General features: G+C 41.0%; 1 protein-coding gene across 18 annotated transcripts in view; it reads right to left on the bottom strand.

Moving 5' to 3' along the window:
- Nucleotides 1-18132, bottom strand: part of TENM2 (teneurin transmembrane protein 2) — a 1678453-nt gene that overhangs the window by 302586 nt on the left and 1357735 nt on the right. For all 18 annotated transcript variants that reach the window (XM_055285322.2, XM_055285321.2, XM_055285327.2 and 15 more), the window contains one exon: nt 13901-14135. In XM_055285322.2, the coding sequence (XP_055141297.1) occupies nt 13901-14135 (235 nt within the window). The remainder of the gene's footprint in view (nt 1-13900; nt 14136-18132) is intronic.

Consider the following 18132-nt stretch of genomic DNA (forward strand, 5'->3'; position numbering starts at 1 on the left):
AGATACCACTCAGCAAGCCCAACATGCTCAATTCTTTTTCCGAGCACTTGTCATGCTTCCTGCTAACAGGAACAAGGATGATATTCAACGGATGCCCCAAGGGTCAGCCATGGCACCCATGGCTGTTGCGCTTTCTCCCACCAATCTGGCAGAGCCTGTTTAGAATGAAAAAGATCCTACGAGTTGCAGAGCTAAACAAGTAGCTGTGCTTCTTAATTCTCCCTTGTCAATCTGCACTCACATTTTATAATATGAAGGGCATAAAACCTCTCCCCGTAAATCATATGCTATGCTGCCACCACCATGGAGTGGCGAGGCCTCAGATTTACCATCTGGGGTGCCACCAATTCCTCAGAGCTGCAGAGAAGGGACTTTTGCATCTGGCCTGGCTTATGAGTTTGACAATGACTAAGTCTATGTCCAGTAACAGGCTGGAGTTCATCCCATGGATCATTTCTCGCCTTATGCCACTTATAATGCATTGACTTCATTTCATGGCCTAAGCAAATTAATTTGTTGTTTGCCATCAGGCTAGGCAGAGTTTTTTCCACCCCCCATCCTTCCTAGTTCCACAGGCATTATCACATGGTCACTAAGAATATGGGATTTAAAGTCAGGTCAACCCAGGTTCAAATTTCAGCTCTGTCACTTACTAATGGGTGACATGTAAGTAACTTAATTCCCCCAGCCCTGGTTTCCCTGTATTTTAAATATGGATAGTAACATATACCTAACAGAAGAGCTTAAGGGATTAAATGGGATCCTGTAGGTAAAGCTTAGTGTCAAGCAAAAAGTATTTGACAAAGAAAAGTTAGTATTCACAGGCCTATATGATCGTGTGAAACAAATTTAACAAATTTCTGGAGAGAATTTTTATTTTTTTAAGATGGAGTCTCACATTGTCACCCAGGATGGAGCGCAGTGGTGTGATCATAGCTCACTGCAGCCTCCACATCCTGGGCTCAAGAGATTCTTCCATCTCAACCTCCCAGATTACTGGGATTATAGGTATGAGCCACTGCATCTGGCCTGGAGAGACATTTTTTAAAGAGAAAAATCAATTGCTGAGGGCTTTGGATATACTACATATGCCATTATTTGTAAATGGGTGATTTTCTGTGTTATACATATTATTTTAGAATCAAAATAAGTCTGGCCAATAACTGCACTCAATTCTCTTGCCTCATAAATGTAACATGTCCAAAACTGAACTGTTGTTTTCTGCCACAAAAACCTGTTCCTTCTTCAGCACATGACACTGCTATTCACCCAGACATCTAAGTAAAAAACTTGAAGAATCCTAACCTTCATCTTCAAATCCCAGCAATCATTAATTTCTACTGATCCTACCTTCAAACTATACCTCACATCTTTGAATATTCAGCACCACTCCCTAATCAAAGGCATGCCACTTTTTATCTTAACTATTGTTTTATTTTCCAAACTGGACCTTTAGTCCTGCATACTTTCCACTCTAACTGTCCCCCAATCCATTTATCATAGGGCAGCTATCATTATTAAAAGCAAAAAGCAGAGTATATCTTATTCTTTTGCTCTCCTGCTTAAAAAGCTTCAGTGACTTTTAATTGTTCTCGAGGTAGAGTCCAAAACTTTAACGTGGTCCGAAGCCTTGATCCATCTTGCCCTTGCCTACCTTTCTAGTTTGCTTTGTCTTGCTTTCTCTTTCTGGCACCTTAGTGTTTCTTCCCCTAGTGGCTCATAGTTTTTGCGACCTAGAGCACTCTTTAAGCCTGACTAACCCCTACTCGTCTTAAGGGCTCAGCTTAAATGTCCATTTCTTATGGGTCTGGCTTCTTCAGACGTCTGTGGCACTTACTGCATTTGTCATGGTGTAAGGGACATTTGTTCATGTTCTGTCTGCTTCCAGCCTAGAATCTCCATAAGGACAGGGGTTTTGTTTTTCTCCTTTGCTGGATCCTCAGTGCCTGACACATGGTAGGTTCTCATAGCTATTCCTAGAATAATTAATGAATGACCATTTAAAAAGGCAAATTGCAAACTGTTTTGCAGCTTGAGGATCTTGATGATTAAAATTAGCGCTTCTAGTATGTCAGGGCAAAAGTGAACTCGGAGAGAAGTTTTGTCCTGCTTAGGGATTCTCTTTTGTGATCTGCTGCTCAGATAGATCCAAAGAGAGATGCTTGCTTCAGCAAAACACACAAAGGAAGGAAAGCTAGGTTCTGTCACTGAGCTACTTTCTACTGTTTTAGACAAGAGAAGCTGACTTTAGAAACTCCCAAAGAAGCAGCCGACCAGGAAGATTCCTCACCTTGTCACTTTCAGCAGAGGAAGGAGTAGATAGGTGATATTGAACAAGAATTGCAGGTAGACTTTGTTTCAAAACCTTCTGTGAATAGGCTGGGAGGAAGGTGGAGGGTAGAGTGATTCTGTAACACACTACTTAAGAAAAGAGTACAGACTGCTTGCAATTAGTTCTGCCTTATGTTTGATTTTTGTTGGATTATATTATGGTTTATACATGAATAGACTGCTTTTGGTAGTACAAATTTATATGCATTGTTCTTTTATTTAACATTGATACAGAACTTCCCTTATATGCTTTTTTGTCTTTTGTTAAATTCCAAGCAGTCCTATTTTCTGGTTATGCCTCCTTAATCAGCCCCTCCAATGTACTCCTCATAGAAAAAAAAAGAAGCATAGTTCAGAGAAGATCTAACATGCTTCATTAAGACTGATGGGGACATCAAAAGAGTAATGCAGAGAGGAAAGGGCCCACTCCCCACTGGTCTAAGGTGATACACTAGACTTGGCTTTGCATTCTGGGAGTGGCAGAATGCCTGTTCATTACCTCTCAGAGTTTTGAAATTATTCCATTACACCCAGAAATCTGTATTAATGAGAGTAAGGGTGGTCAAGCTGTTTGTAAATTTACACCACATTTTCAAAAATGGTGACTAAATTATAATCAACCTTCAGAATGTCTTGTTTTTAATGGTTCTCTCTCCTGGAGAGAGACCAATTCTTATTTGGTATGAAAGACAGAAATGGAAATACTAGCATGGCATCATACTCCTAAAAAGAAATTCCATATCTATACGCTCTCATGGCTAAGAAATGGACACCAGTAAACTCACAATATTTTAGCATTTGAATCAGTGAATTCATTCAATTATCTATTGCTAAGACTATATGGAAAAACAGTGGTGAATGAGAACAAATAATAATATGCTATCATATCTGACTTTACCCATGTAATAGATAAATTCCTACACATCCCTCAAAACCCAGCTCAAGCAGCCCTTCAGCTATAAAAATTTTCCTGATCTTTCTCAGATAGTTAATCACTTCTTCCACTATAAAATCCCTGTAACTTTTAGACTTCCATTACCGTATATGTTGAATTATCTTTTTGCTTATGTACCTGCCTCCTCCTTTAGGTTGGGCGATCTTTAATGGGACAATACATGTTTTAATCAGTATCTTGCCAGTACCTAACATAGCTCTTGGCACACACAAGAGACTCAATAAACATTTGCTAATAAGAGACTGAACTAATAACAATGCAGTTTGGTTGGGTCCCTACCCAAATCTCATCTTGAATTGTAGTTCCCATAATTCCCATGTGTCATGGGAGGGACCCAGTGGGAGGTAATTTAATCATAGGGGTGGTTAGCCTCATACTGTTGTCGTGATAGTGAGTGAGTTCTCATGAGATCTGATGGTTTTATAAGGGGCTTTCCCCCCTTTTGCTCAGCAGTTGATGCGGCCATGTTGAAGAAGAGTGTGTTTGCTTCCCTTTCTACCATGATTGTAAGTTTCTGGAGGCCTCCCCCGTCATGCTGAACTGTGAGTCAATTAAATCTGTTTCCTTTATAAATTACTGGGTCTCTGGTATGTCTTTATTAGCAGCATGAGAACAAACTAATACAAATAATATTTAAAACAGGATCATACATTTCATCAGTTCTATGGACTATGACTAGAATTTTCATACATGAGACTAGATGCATATTCTATGTACTCAGTTCCATGAGTGGAGTTTCAAATATTTACAAAGTTTTGCACCTTGTGTGGATTTCTGTCAACAACTCCATCCCAAGGAGCTCTAATCCTTGGCTCTTGAACGTATGGATCAAAGAATACTCAGATGTTGTCTCACTTTTTTTTTTTCCTTCTGATGGACGTCAAGGTTTTGGCAATCCTATCTTCCCACCAAATTTTTTCTTTAACGTGCTTCTTCTGAAATTAGCATTGAGAAGTCCTAATCCTGGGAGAAATGCCAAATATTCAAAGGATCCGAGGAAGGACTCTAGACCAGAAAGTAAATTCTGGAAGAGCTTACTTTAGGAAAGCAGGACAGTGATCTGCATGGTTTCATTGGTCCTCTCTACCAGATATTTGTCAAGAGGACACTTTGTTACAAAAAGTTATTCAAAATAAATCTCCTAGAAAACCAACTGATTGCATCAGGAGCTGGGAGCTGGGAGATATGTTTATGTGTTTCGTGTGTTCTTATCACTAAGGGAAGACTCATTGCCAAGAGCAGACGCTCCGGTGGATCTGGTGCTGTAAATGTAACAACTAGGGCAATAAACCTAGATTTGTGGTTGTTCACCCATCAGACATTCCACCACCTTATTTTGGGTGTAGGAACTTCCAGTGCTTCATCCAACATGGCTCATAGTTTACTATCTTCTGAAGCTTTAGACTTCCTGCAGGTTACTTTGTCCCTCTATCCTAGATTCTGCATCTTTAAATGGCCATAATAAAAGTCCTTTCCTACTTCATAGGATTGCTTTCAGGCTTGAGTGAGATAATGCATGTAAAGCATTAATGTTCAGTATATATAAACTAAACAATAACAACTGACTGATAATGGTCATGGTGGTCCTCTTCTTTTTCTACAACAGCTATTACATCTCCTCTTCCCCTTCTTTCCTTCCTTTCTTCTTCTTCATCTAGTCCATTCTAAGTAGCATTTAATCCAGAAACTATTTTTCAAATAACAGTCTGTTAATGTAAAAATAGGCTGACTAATTAACAAACTCTATGGCAGTTTGTAAGTGTGGAGAGGAAAAAGACAGAAAATACCATCCAGCCTTTAAGACCATCATCAACTTTGACAATATCTTGACTTAAGCCTGGCCAGCCAGTCAGCTTCCAGCAAAGCTGTTTATTAGTGGTTTACTATATCAGGGCAGAAGTTTAAATATCTCTATTATATACAGTTTTTATTGACTTTACATATTTTAACCTTTAAAGATTAAGATTGTAGGCATGGTTAAATATAACCTATAATTCTGCTGGCTGGCAAGATGGCTGAATAGGAACAGCTCTGGTCTGCAGCTCCCAGTGAGATCAACACAGAAGGCAGGTGATTTCTGCATTTCTAACTGAAGTACCAGGCTCACCTCACTGGGACTGGTTAGACAGTGGGTACAGCCCATGGAGGGCAAGCTGAAGCAGGGCAGGGCGTTGCCTCACCCAGGAAGCACAAGCGGTTGGGGAACTCCCTCCTCTAGCCAAGGGAAGCTGTGAGGGACTGTGCTGTGAGGAATGGTGCATTCTGGCCCAGATACTATGCTTTTCTCATGGTCTTCACAACCCACAAACCAGGAGATTCCTTTGGGTGCCTACACCATCAGGGCCCTGGGTTTCAAGCACAAAACTGGGTGGCCGTTTGGGCAGACACTGAGTTAGCTGCAGGAGTTTTTTTTATTCATACCACAGAGGCGCCTGGAACGCCAGCAAGACAGAACTGTTCACTCCCCCAGCAAGGGGGCTGATGAAAGGGAGCCAAGTGGTTTAGCTCAGCAGATCCCAACCCATGGAGCCCAGCAAGCTAAGATCCACTGGCTTAAAATTCTTGCTGCCAGCACAGCAGTCTGAAGTCGACCTGGGATGCTTCAGCTTGGTGGGAGGGAGGGGCGTCCACTATTACTGAGGCTTGAGTAAGCGGTTTTCCCCTCACAGTGTAAACACAGCCACTGGGAAGTTCAGACTGGGCAGAGCCCACCACAGCTCAGCAAAGCTGCTGTAGCCAGACTGCCTCTCTAGATTCCTCCTCTCTGGGCAGGGTGTCTCTGAAAGAAAGGCAGCAGCCCCAGTCAGCGGCTTATAGATAAAACTCCCGTCTTCCTGGGACAGAGCACCTGGGGGAAGGGGCGGCTACGGGCACAGCTTCAGCAGACTTAAACAGTCCCACCCTGTTGGCTCTGAAGAGAGCAGCGGATCTCCCAGCACAGCGCTTGAGCTCTGCTAAGGGACAGACTGCCTCCTCAAATGGGTCCCTAACCCCCGTGCCTCCTGACTGGGAGACACCTCCCAGCATGGGTCGACAGACACCTCACACAGGAGAGCCCCAGCTGGCATCTGGTGGGTACCTCTCTGGGCGAAGCTTCCAGAGGAAGGAACAGGCAGCAGTCTTTGCTGTCTGCAGCCTCCACTGGTGATACCCAGGCAAACAGGGTCTGGAGTGGAGTGGACCTCCAGCAAACTTCAGCAGACCTGCAGCTGAGGGGCCTGACTGTTAGAAGGAAAACTAACAAACAGAAAGGAATAGAATCACCATCAAGAAAAAGGACTTCCACTCAGAAAACCCATCTGAAGTCACCAACATCAAAGACCAAAGGTAGATAAATTCACGAAGATGAGGAAAAAACAGCGCAAAAAGGCTGAAAATTCCAAAAACCAGAACACCTCTTCTCCGAAGGATCACAAGTCCTCACCAGCAAGGGAACAAAACTGGATGGAGAATGAGTTTGATGAACTGACAAAAGTAGGTTTCAGAAGGTGGGAAATAACAAACTCCTCCAAGCTAAAGGAGCATGTTCTAACCCAATGCAAGGAAGCTAATAACTTTGAAAAAAGGCTAGAGGAATTGCTAACTAGAATAACCAGTTTAGAGAAGAACATAAATGACCTGATGGAGCTGAAAAACACAGCACAAGAATTTCGTGAAGCATACACAAGTATCAATAGCCAAATAGATTAAGTAGAAGAAAGGATATCAGGGATTGAAGATCAACTTAATGAAATAAAGCATGAAGACAAGATCGAGACCATCCTGGCTAACACGGTGAAACTCCGTCTCTCCTAAAAATACAAAAAAATTAGCCTGGCGTGGTGGCATGCGCCTGTAGTCCCAGCTGCTGGGGAGACTGAGGCAGGAGAATGGCATGAACCCGGGAGGCAGAGCTTGCAGTGAGCCGAGATCGCACCACTGCACTTCAGCCTGGGCAACAGAGTGAGACTCCACCTCAAAAAAAAAAAAGAAAGAAAAAAAGAATGAAAAGGAATGAACTAAGCCTCCAAGAAATATGGGACTATGTGAAAGGACCAAACCTGTGTTTGATTGGTATACCTGAAAGTGATGGAGAGAATGGAACTAAGTTGGAAAACACTCTTCAGGATATTATCCAGGAGAACTTCCCCAACCTAGCAAGACAGGCCAACATTCAAGTTCAGAAAATACAGAGAATACCAAAAAGATACTCCTTGAGAAGAGCAACCCCAAGACACATAATTTTCAGATTCACCAAGGTTGAAATGAAGGAAAAAATGTTAAGGGCGGCCAGAGAGAAAGGTCGAGTTATCCACAAAGGGAAGCTCATCAGACTAACAGTGGATCTCTCTGCAGACATGCTACAAGCCAGAAGAGAGTGGGGGCCAATATTCAACATTCTTAAAGAAAATAATTTTCAATGCAGAATTTCATATCCAGCCAAACTAAGCTTCATAAGTGAAGGAGAAATAAAATCCTTTACAGACAAGCAAATGCTGAGAGATTTTTGTCACCACCAGGCCTGCCTTACAAGAGCTCCTGAAGGAAGCACTAAATGTGGAAAGGAAAGACCGGTACCAGCCACTGCAAAAACATACCAAATTGTAACGACCATCGACACTATGAAGAAACTGCATCAACCAATGGGCAAAATAACCAGCTAGCATCATAATGACAGGATCGAATTCACACATAACAATATTAACCCTAAATGTAAAGAGGCTAAATGCCCCAATTAAAAGACACAGACTGGCAAATTGGGTGAAGAGTCAAGACCCATCAGTGTTCTGTATTCAGGAGACCCATCTCACATGCAAAGACACATATAGGCTCCAAATAAAGGGATGGAGGAATGTCTACCAAGCAAATGGAAAGTAAAAAACCAAAACAAAAAAGCAAAGGTTGCAATCCTAGCCTCTGACAAAACAGACTTTAAACCAACAAAGATCAAAAAAGACACAGAAGGGCATTACATAATGGTAAAGGGATCAATGCAACAAGAAGAGCTAACTATCCTAAATATGAATGCACCCAATACAGAAGCACCCAGATTCATAAAGCAAGTTCTTAGAGATCTACAAAGAAACTTAGAGTCCCATACAATAATAATGGGTGACTTTAACACCCCACTGTCAATATTAGACAGATCAACAATCAGAAAATTAAGAAGGATATTCAGGACTTGAACTCAGCTCTGGACCAAGTGGACCTAATAGACATCTGCAGAACTCTCCACCCCAAATCATCAGAATATACATTCTTCTCAGTACCATATCACACTTATTCTAAAATTGACCACATAATTAGAAGTAAAACACTCCCCAGCAAATGCAAAAGAACGGAAATCATAACAAACAGTCTCTCAGACCACAGTGCAATCAAATTAGAACTCAAGATGAGGAAACTCACTCAGACCTGCACAACTACATGGAAACTGAACAATCTGCTCCTGAATGACTACTGGGTAAATAATGAAATTAAGGCAGAAATAAATAAGTTCTTTGAAACCAATGAGAACAAAGACACAATGTACCAGAATCTTTGGCACACAGCTAAAGCAGTGTTTAGAGGGAAATTTATGGCACTAAATGCCCACAGGAGAAAGCAGGAAAGATCTAAAATCGACACCCTAACATCACAATTCAAAGAACTAGAGAAGCAAGAGCAAACAAAATCAAAAGCTAACAGAAGACAAGAAATAACTAAGATCAGAGCAGAACTGAAGGAGATAGAGACATGAGAAACCATTCAAAAAATTAATGAATCCAGGAGCTGTGTTTTGAGAAGATTAACAAAATAGATAGACTGCTGGCCAGACTAATAAAAAAGAAAAGAGAGAAGAATCAAATAGACACAATAAAAAATCATAAAGGGGATATCACCACTGATTCCACAGAAATACAAACTACCATCAGAGAATACTATAAACATCTTTACGCAAATAAACTAGAAAATTTAGAAGAAATGGATAAATTCCTGGACACACACACCCTCCCAAGACTAAACCAGGAAGAAGTCGAATCCCTGAATAGACCAATAACAAGTTCTGAAATTGAGGCAGTAATTAATAGCCTACCAACAAAAAAAAAGCCCAGAACCAGATGGAATCACAGTTGAATTCTACCAGAGGTACAAAAAGGAGCTGGTACCATTCCTTCTGAAACTATTCCAAACAATAGAAAAAGAGGGACTCCTCCCTAACTCATTTTATGAGGCCAGCATTATCCTGATAGTAAAAGCTGGCAGAGACACAACAAAAAAAAGAAAAGTTCAGGCCAATATCCCTGCTGAACATCGATGCGAAAATCCTCAATAAAATACTGGCAAACTGAAGCCAGCAGCACATCAAAAAGCTTCTCCACCATGATCAAGTTGGTTTCATCCCTGGGATGCAAGGCTGGTTCAACATACGCAAATCAATAAATGTAATTAATCACATAAACAGAACCAATGACAAAAACTACATGATTATCTCAATAGATGCAGAAAAGGCCTTCAATAAAATTTAACACCCCTTCCTGCTAAAAACTCTCAATAAACTAGGTATTGATGAAACATAACTCAAAATAATAAGAGTTATTTATGACAGACCCACAGCCAATATCATACTGGATGGTCAAAAGCTGGAAGCATTCCCTCTGAACACTGGCACAAGACAAGGATGCCCTCTTTCACCACTCTTATTCAACAAAGTACTGGAAGTTCTGGCGAGGGAAATCAGGCAAGAGAAAAAAATAAAGGGTATTCAAACAGGAAGAGAGGAAGTCAAATTGTTTCTGTTTGCAGATGACATGATTGTATATTTAGAAAACCCCATCATCTCCTCCTGAAAATCTCCTTAAGGTGATAAGCAACTTCAAGCAAAGTCTCAGGATACAAAGTCAATATGCAAAAATCACAAGCATTTTTTTTTTTTTTTCCAGATGGAGTCTCGCTCGGTCGCCCAGGCTGGAGTGCAGTGGTGCAGTCTCGGCTCACTGCAAGCTCCGCCTCCTGGGTTCACGCCATTCTCCTGCCTCAGCCTCTCCGAGTAGCTGGGACTACAGGCGCCCACCACCATGCCCAGCTAATTTTTTGTATTTTTTTAGTAGAGACGGGGTTTCACCGTGGTCTCCATCTCCTGACCTCATGATCCGCCCGCCTCAGCCTCCCAAAGTGCTGGGATTACAAGCGTGAGCCACCGCACCCAGCCCACAAGCATTTTTATACACCAATAATAGACAAACAGCCAGCCAAATCATGAGTGAACTCCCATTCACAATTGCTATGAAGAGAATAAAATACCTAGGAATTCAACTTGTAAGGGATGTGAAGGACCTCTTCAAGGAGGACTACAAACCACTGCTCAATGAAATAAGAGAAGACACAAACAAATGGAAAAACATTCCATGCTCATTGATAGAAAGAATCAATATAGTGAAAATAGCCATACTTCCCAAAGTAATGTATAGATTCAACGCTATCCCCATCAAGCTACCATTGACTTTCTTCACAGAATTAGAAAGAACTACTTTAAATTTAATGTGGAACCAAAAAAGAGCCTATATAGCCAAGTGATACAGCCTAAGCAAAAAGAACAAAACTGGAGTCATCATGCTACCTGACTTCAAACTATACTATAAGGTTACACTTACCAAAACAGCATGGTACTGGTACCAAAACAGATATGTAGACCAATGGAACAGAACAGAGGCCTCAGAAATAATGCTGTACATCTATGACCATCTAATCTTTGACAAACCTGACAGAAACAAGCAATGGGGAAAGATTCCCTATTTAATAAATGGTGTTGGAAAAACTGGCTAGCTATATTCAGAAAACTGAAACTGGACCTCTTCCTTACACCTTAGACAAAAATTAACTCAAGATGGATTAAAGACTTAAACACAAAACCTAAAACCATAAAAACCCTAGAAGAAAACCTAGGCAATACCATTCAGGACATAGGCATGGGCAAAGACTTCATGACAAAAACACGAAAAGCAATGGCAAAGAAAGCCAAAATTGACAAATGGAATCTAATTAAACTAAAGAGCTTCCCCACAGCAAAATAAACTGTAATCAGAGTGAACAGGCAACCTACAGAATGGGAGAAATTTTTTGCCATCTATCCATCTGACAAAGGGCTAATATCTAGAACCTACAAGGAACTTAAACAAATTTACAAGAAAACAAACAACCCCATCAAAAAGTGGGTGAAGGATATGAACAGACACTTCTCAAAAGAAGACATTTATGTGGCCAACAACCATATGAAAAAAAGCTCATTATCACTGATCATTAGAGAAATGCAAATCAAAACCACAATGAGATAACATCTCATGCCATTTAGAACGGTGATCATTGAAAGTCAGGAAACAGATGCTGGAGAGGATGTGGAGAAATAGGAATGCTTTTTACACTGTTGGTGGGAGTGTAAATTGGTTCAACCATTGTGGAAGACAGTGTGGCGATTCCTCAAGGATCTAGAACCAGAAATACCATTTGACCCAGCAATCCCATTACTGGGTATGAACCCAAAGGATTATAAATCATTCTACTATAAAGACATATGCACACATATGTTTACTGCAGCACTATTCACGATAGCAAAGACTTGGAACCAACCCAAATGCCCATCAATGATAGACTGGATAAAGAAAATGTGGCATATATACACCATGGAATACTATGTAGCCATAAAAAAAGGATGAGTTCATGGCCTTTGTAGGGACATGAATGAAGCCGGAAACCATCATTCTCAGCAAACTAACACAGGAACAGAAAACCAAACACTGCATGCTCTCACTCATAATTGGGAGCTGAACAATAAGAATACATGGACATAGGGAGGGGAACATCACACACTGGGGCCTGTGAGGGGGCAGGGGGCTAGGGGAGGGATCGCATTGGGAGAAATACCTAATATAGATGATGGGTTGATGGGTGCAGCAAACCACCACGGCATGTTTATACCTATGTAACAAACCTGCACGTTCTGCACGTGTATCCCAGAACTTAAACTATAATAAATAAAAAAAAAAAGCCTAATACCTGATAGGTAGTTTTTCATTCCTCAATTGGAATGTTTTTAATATTTGAACCAAACATGAATGCCAAAACTGCACCTAACAAAATTATAATTATATTCTTAATATCATTAAATACCCAATCCATGTTTAAATTACCCCAATTTTCTCAACAGATTTTTCGTGTTAGTTTGGATTAAGAGTCAAACAGATGTGGTTGTTATAATGTTTACTTTGTTATATAACCATTCTTTGTGTGACAGCCCGTGTGGGTTTGTGTATGTGTGTATGCGTGTGCATGTGCATGTTAGGTAATTTTTTGCTGAGACTCTTTGTATTTTGCTTAGTGCTTCATTTTGTGTCATTTTATTTATTTCTGTACCAATTCTTTTAAACTAATGTTGAGATCAAGGATATTTATTAGCTTAGGTTCATTCTTTTAGTTTCTCTTAATAAAGCAAAAATTCTTAAAAAATCCTATGATCATCAGAAAATAAAAATAAAAGTTTGGAGTGATTATAGTGACAAAGATGTATAACATATTAATTTTCAGGATCTTATAAAAAAACAAAAAAATTATAGATAAGAAACAACTCCAAATGCTATGACTTTCAAAATTGCTTCTAGCTGTGTGCAGAGAATTCACTGGCCATTATCAGAAAGATTAGAGATTATTTCTGTCTTTCCTCAAACCTAAGTTATTAAAGTTTAAAATCTATTTGGGAACTTTTTGAAGGGTCAGTATGAATTAGCCCTCCTCTCTATTCCGCCTCCATGCTTCTTCCAGACAAGGAAACAATAGCATTTGAAACACACAAACCAAGAATGTGCCTGGGGATAGAGCAGCAAGGCTGTTGCAGAGTCTGGCCAACCCACACAGAGCCTTCACTGTCAATGACGTTCCAACCCCTCCATACCCTGACCGACAGCCTTCTTACAGATCGTTAAGGTGTATATGGTTTTGGAGAACAGGATCGAAGGTGACAAAAGGACAGAAGCAAAAGCAAAACAAAACAAAGCCAGACCTGGATATCATTTTCAAACTCTTCCCTCCTCACATAAGTGCTGCCCCTTTTTCCTTGTTTGTTTTTATACATTACTGTTTGCCCCACAGGCATCAAGCTGTTAGTGTGTACAGGAGGGATTAAAGTGAGACTGCATGTTGGATGAAATATAAATTTAAATTATACTTCTGTCAGTTTGGAATCAGGGATTGTTTCTCAAGGTCTCCCCAAACACTTAATTTCAAATGAGTCTTCATTTATTACTTCAAGAAAGGCCAAATGCATAATTTATCAGCAGCTATCAGTCAATATACCCTTATAAGCATGTTTCCCATGAGCCTTCGAGTAAAAATATGTTATGCTAATTCTATTAGTTGGGTACACAAGAGCTATCTAAGAAAGTAAACAAGCTTTAAAAGGAGACACATGTGAACGAAGAAATACCTGTCAACCTACTGTCCAGGGTCAAATTACCAAGGGAACAAGGAGGTGGTAAACTTGTCTCATTATTTATACCCAGAGTGTCTCTCCGACTGGAGCTCTGAGACACCCAGTGGCTCTGTGTGGTGACTCAGGGGTAAGATGACACTGAGTGTGACTGTGAGCTGGCGATGGGGACTTACCGGGTCTCCAGTGGCACGTTGCTGTTTAGCACCCAGCTGTCCTGAAGCTGAACGGACTCTGGTGTGGTGGCCAGGTCATTGGGCGCTGGGGCCGGGGCGTGGATCTGACTCCGCCGATTGGTCAGTGAGTTTCTGTTGAGGGAGTTGGCAGACGAGTGGTGATGGGACAGCGTGTGGTTGTGAGGGGGCGGGAGAGGGGGCCTCAGAGTCGACTGGCTGTGGTGGTTCGGAGGGCCTGAAAAAAAAAAGGAGAAATGACTGTTAGCGCCTGCAAATTCCAGTCTCAGGCATTTTGCAAACCTCTGGAGGAGAGTTTCAAACCAAAGTCTCTAAGCTGACAATTGCTGAAAGCCGCAAGCTAGAGTGACAGATAAGACTGCAGCAGGCATCCCAGAGTTAGTTACAAATAAATAATTGGCTTTGATTTGCATTTATCCACACGCATCAAATGAAGAATAATGAGAAACTAATTTAGCAAAACCAGGTGGATAAGGGCTGACCAGAGGAATTATTTGAAACATATTAATACTGCAATGAAAGTAACATGACATTCAAGGCTGATCGCTGTCGTAACAAGTCCCTATTCCCTTTCCAGGTAAACTAGTATACTGCATGCATTCTTTTCAAAAATTTCATCTTTTGAAGATATTAAGAATATGGCACACTCTGAGTCAGGGAGTAGCACCTTTAAATACCTGTAGGGGCCAGGCAGGAAGGTGGAATGGGCTAGCTATGGACTGAGTTGAGGTGGAGAGACGAGGGGGCAGCCCTCACTCAGCACCAGGTCAATTTGGTCACGTGGGAATGAGGGAGAGCACTCAAGGCAGCCGTAATTTCTAATTTCTCTAGAAAAGCTGGAAATCTGGACTTGTAGATAAAATTTCCAGTTTTTAAAAATGTTGACAACTCAAAATAGGATTTATATATATGTACGTGTGTGTACACACATATTGGTGTATGTATGTGTGTGTACACACATATTGGTGTATGTATGTGTGTGTACACACATATTGGTGTATGTATGTGTGTATATATGTATATATGTGTAATATACACATATATACATATATATATTTTTAAATGAGAGTGAACAAAACACACCTGTGAGCCCGCTCAGCTCAGCAGGTTGCTAACTTCTCTCCTCTGAGAGATGAACCCTGAGGACTCGGTCTCTGGAGAAGGTCATGGCAGATGTTTTCAAGCCATGACTCTGACTCCAAATTGCATCCTGCGTTTTTTTAAATAACAAAATCCTCTATCCTTGCAGGAAAAACAAAGGAGAGCTCTCCCTTGGAAAATATCCCCTTGTAGATATCGCTGTCTCTGACAACTCCACACAAGGTTTTCCTAGCAACCGATTCTCAATCTACAAAATGAAATATTTTAAGCATAATGAAAATGAAAGTAGTTCGCTATGCGATGAAGCCTATAATTTCGTTTTAATGGATGCTGAAACGTGACTTTTAATTTGTGTCCTTTGAGAAAGTTTATTTTTTGAAGCTTCCAGTCAGGGCTGGCAGCTCACCAGGTGACTGCTGAGCCTTGTCATTTTTGGCCCCTGCCAACTTTAAAAATCCTCAGCCCCTGCTGTCCTGGCTTTAAGAAGTTGGCTCAAGTCATTTAAACAAGCAATTTGACACAAATTTCAACTACTTGTCTCCTTATGTGGCCGGGCTACATCTCCAAAAGGTGTAATCTACATTCTGGGGTTCTTGTGCAGGCTGCAGAAACATTCTGAAGAAAAGACAACATGTCAAGAAGATACTAGGTTTGGAGAGCATCCTGACCAACAAAAACAAGAAGGAAAAACACGGAGGAAACAGGCTCCTTGAAGTTTGCATCTCTAGGCTGAAATTACTTGGGTGATTTTTTTTTCTTTGTGATGTTTAGAAAAGGACAGTGACAACGAAAACCCAGTGGGAAATACCACTGTACAGTTGTATAGATTTTAAGTCATGTCCTCCAAATGAACCTGTAATTCCTATTTTACATTATGCATCAGTGACATTTTAAATATATCTTTGGGGGAGTTTCATAGCTGTAGCAGGCTATTATATTTTCTGGCATTGTTGTCTGTCTAGTAATGTATTATTACATAGTTATTTAGCATTCGTCTGTCTCAGATTAGTGGAAAGAGGTGGGAAAGGGGGGTGAAATGATGTAATAATGATCCTTCAGGGATGCTATCCAAGCCCCTCGCACATGGTTAATGAATTCTCAAGCCTTTCTTTTCCCCTCTCTCAACTCCCATCCAAGTGGTGTCATTATTCCCCATTAGTTAGGTAATTACTAGACTTGCCTCAGGAAGATGGGGCGGGTCAGTGCACAAGTGAGAACGTGCCCTCCCCAGCCCTAAGTCCTAACTTTCCATCTCCCTCTGTCCTGGCCCCCCACCCTCTCCTCTCCAGACCACACACTCTTCTAAAGTACAAAGAGGCCAAATAAAGGATTTAATTCCCTAAATGAGATACCAGACCCTCCTGCTTCCTGTCTATTCACTCTGAGCTAAGTTCTCCTTGTCTACTCCAGCTTGTGTGGCCCTTGTGAGGTCCATCTGTGTTATGTGTGGGCAGAATTCCTGCGGTTGCTTGTGTGCTGACAATATCCAGGGGTGGTCCCCAGGGGGAAGAGAAGCACCGACCTGGGTGCTATGTGTTATGTTCCAAATAAAATGAATTGGGAGTTTTCCAGTGAACTAGAAGAGAGGTCAAGTTCTCTTTTCATTTATCCTAATGAGAAAGCCTAGAGCTTCCTGGGGGAAATGGAGAAGGAAGAGTAAGGGAAGATGGAAGAATACTTAATTCTCCACTCACCCAGCCCTCCTATAAAGCAACATGATATTGCATTGCAAATAAATCAAATTATTGACAGCAACAAAAACAAAAATTATCCAGCATTCTCGGTATTGGAAGACATTCTCCTAACTGTTGCTCATTTTCACCACGGCACTGATTATATTTGCTCATTTGTCTATCTATCCTGCAGTCATATTTCCCAACGAGGTGCAGGAGACAGAAGGAAAAGACAATTACAATACAGAGTGGTAAATGCGACCCTTGGGATATATACAGAGGAATGTGGGAACATCTAAGCGGGGGCATTTAGCTAGAGGTTAGGAGATAAAATCTACAGAACTGGGTTCAAGAATTGAGTCTGCCACTTTCTAGTTGTGTGAACCTGGGCGTGCTACCTCAGTTCTTTCATTCTCAGCTTACTCATCTGCCAACTGGTGAAAACAGCAGTAACTACCCGCTAAGGTTGCTGTGAAAGTTAGAGAGGAAGGATGAATGTAAAGTGCTAAGCATGCTGCCTGATGGCTGGCAAGTCCCCGAAAACCAAGTGCAGAGAACAGTGATGGGTTCTTTCAGGGATGAAAGGGTGGGTAAGACATAACTGCAGCTCTCAGGGAGCCCAGATTTGAGTAGGAAAATTAAATCCAAATTTCATCTATCTAGGGCAGATGTCACAGACTGACAGCCCTCAAGCTGAATATTATCAAAAATTCAAAGTTGAGATTTTGCAGTGTTCCAGATTTCTGACTTCTCTTGAAAGCAAAACCAAACCCAAAATATGGAGTCTGTATCCTTCCAAAACAACTGGATGGAGCTGAATGCTGTGAGGGGTGAATGCTGTGAGGGGTGAATGCTGTGAGGGGTGAATGCTGTGAGGGGTGAATGCTGTGAGGGGTGGGGTGGCTTATCCGATTTGCCATCAACCCTAGTGATCCCTGTTCTCTTAACTTAGCTGGCTGTATGTATTTATGTTACTGATGCCTAATAGTATGTTTTTGACTCCTAGTTTCACTCGGGTGCCCTGGTATTCAGTATAAGCAACGTACCTCTAGTATGAAGCACCTCTGCTACAACAAATGATCACAAGCACCTTTCTGCATTTATCACTTTTCACTACAGTCATCCAACACACTTGCTGGGTGGGAAGGTTTTCTGTTTCAAAAATGCAAACAATGGCTGACAACATGCCTTCTTGCTTTCCAAAAAGCCAAAATACATGAAAAGCCCTTCTGTAAAGCAACTGATGTCTTCAACCTACTATGAAACGGAGATGAATAACTCAGCTTGATGAAGGAACCCTCATGTCCACTGTAAGTTCCATACATTTATTGGGTTTAATTAATGTGCATACTATTAAGAGCTCTTCTATTACATAAATATGAAATTACATAATAATGCAATTTAAACATAAGAAGCTACATAAGGTAAATTCTTACTCAG

The sequence above is a fragment of the Symphalangus syndactylus genome, chromosome 7, assembly GCF_028878055.3.
Source record: "Symphalangus syndactylus isolate Jambi chromosome 7, NHGRI_mSymSyn1-v2.1_pri, whole genome shotgun sequence".
Lineage (NCBI taxonomy): Eukaryota > Metazoa > Chordata > Mammalia > Primates > Hylobatidae > Symphalangus > Symphalangus syndactylus.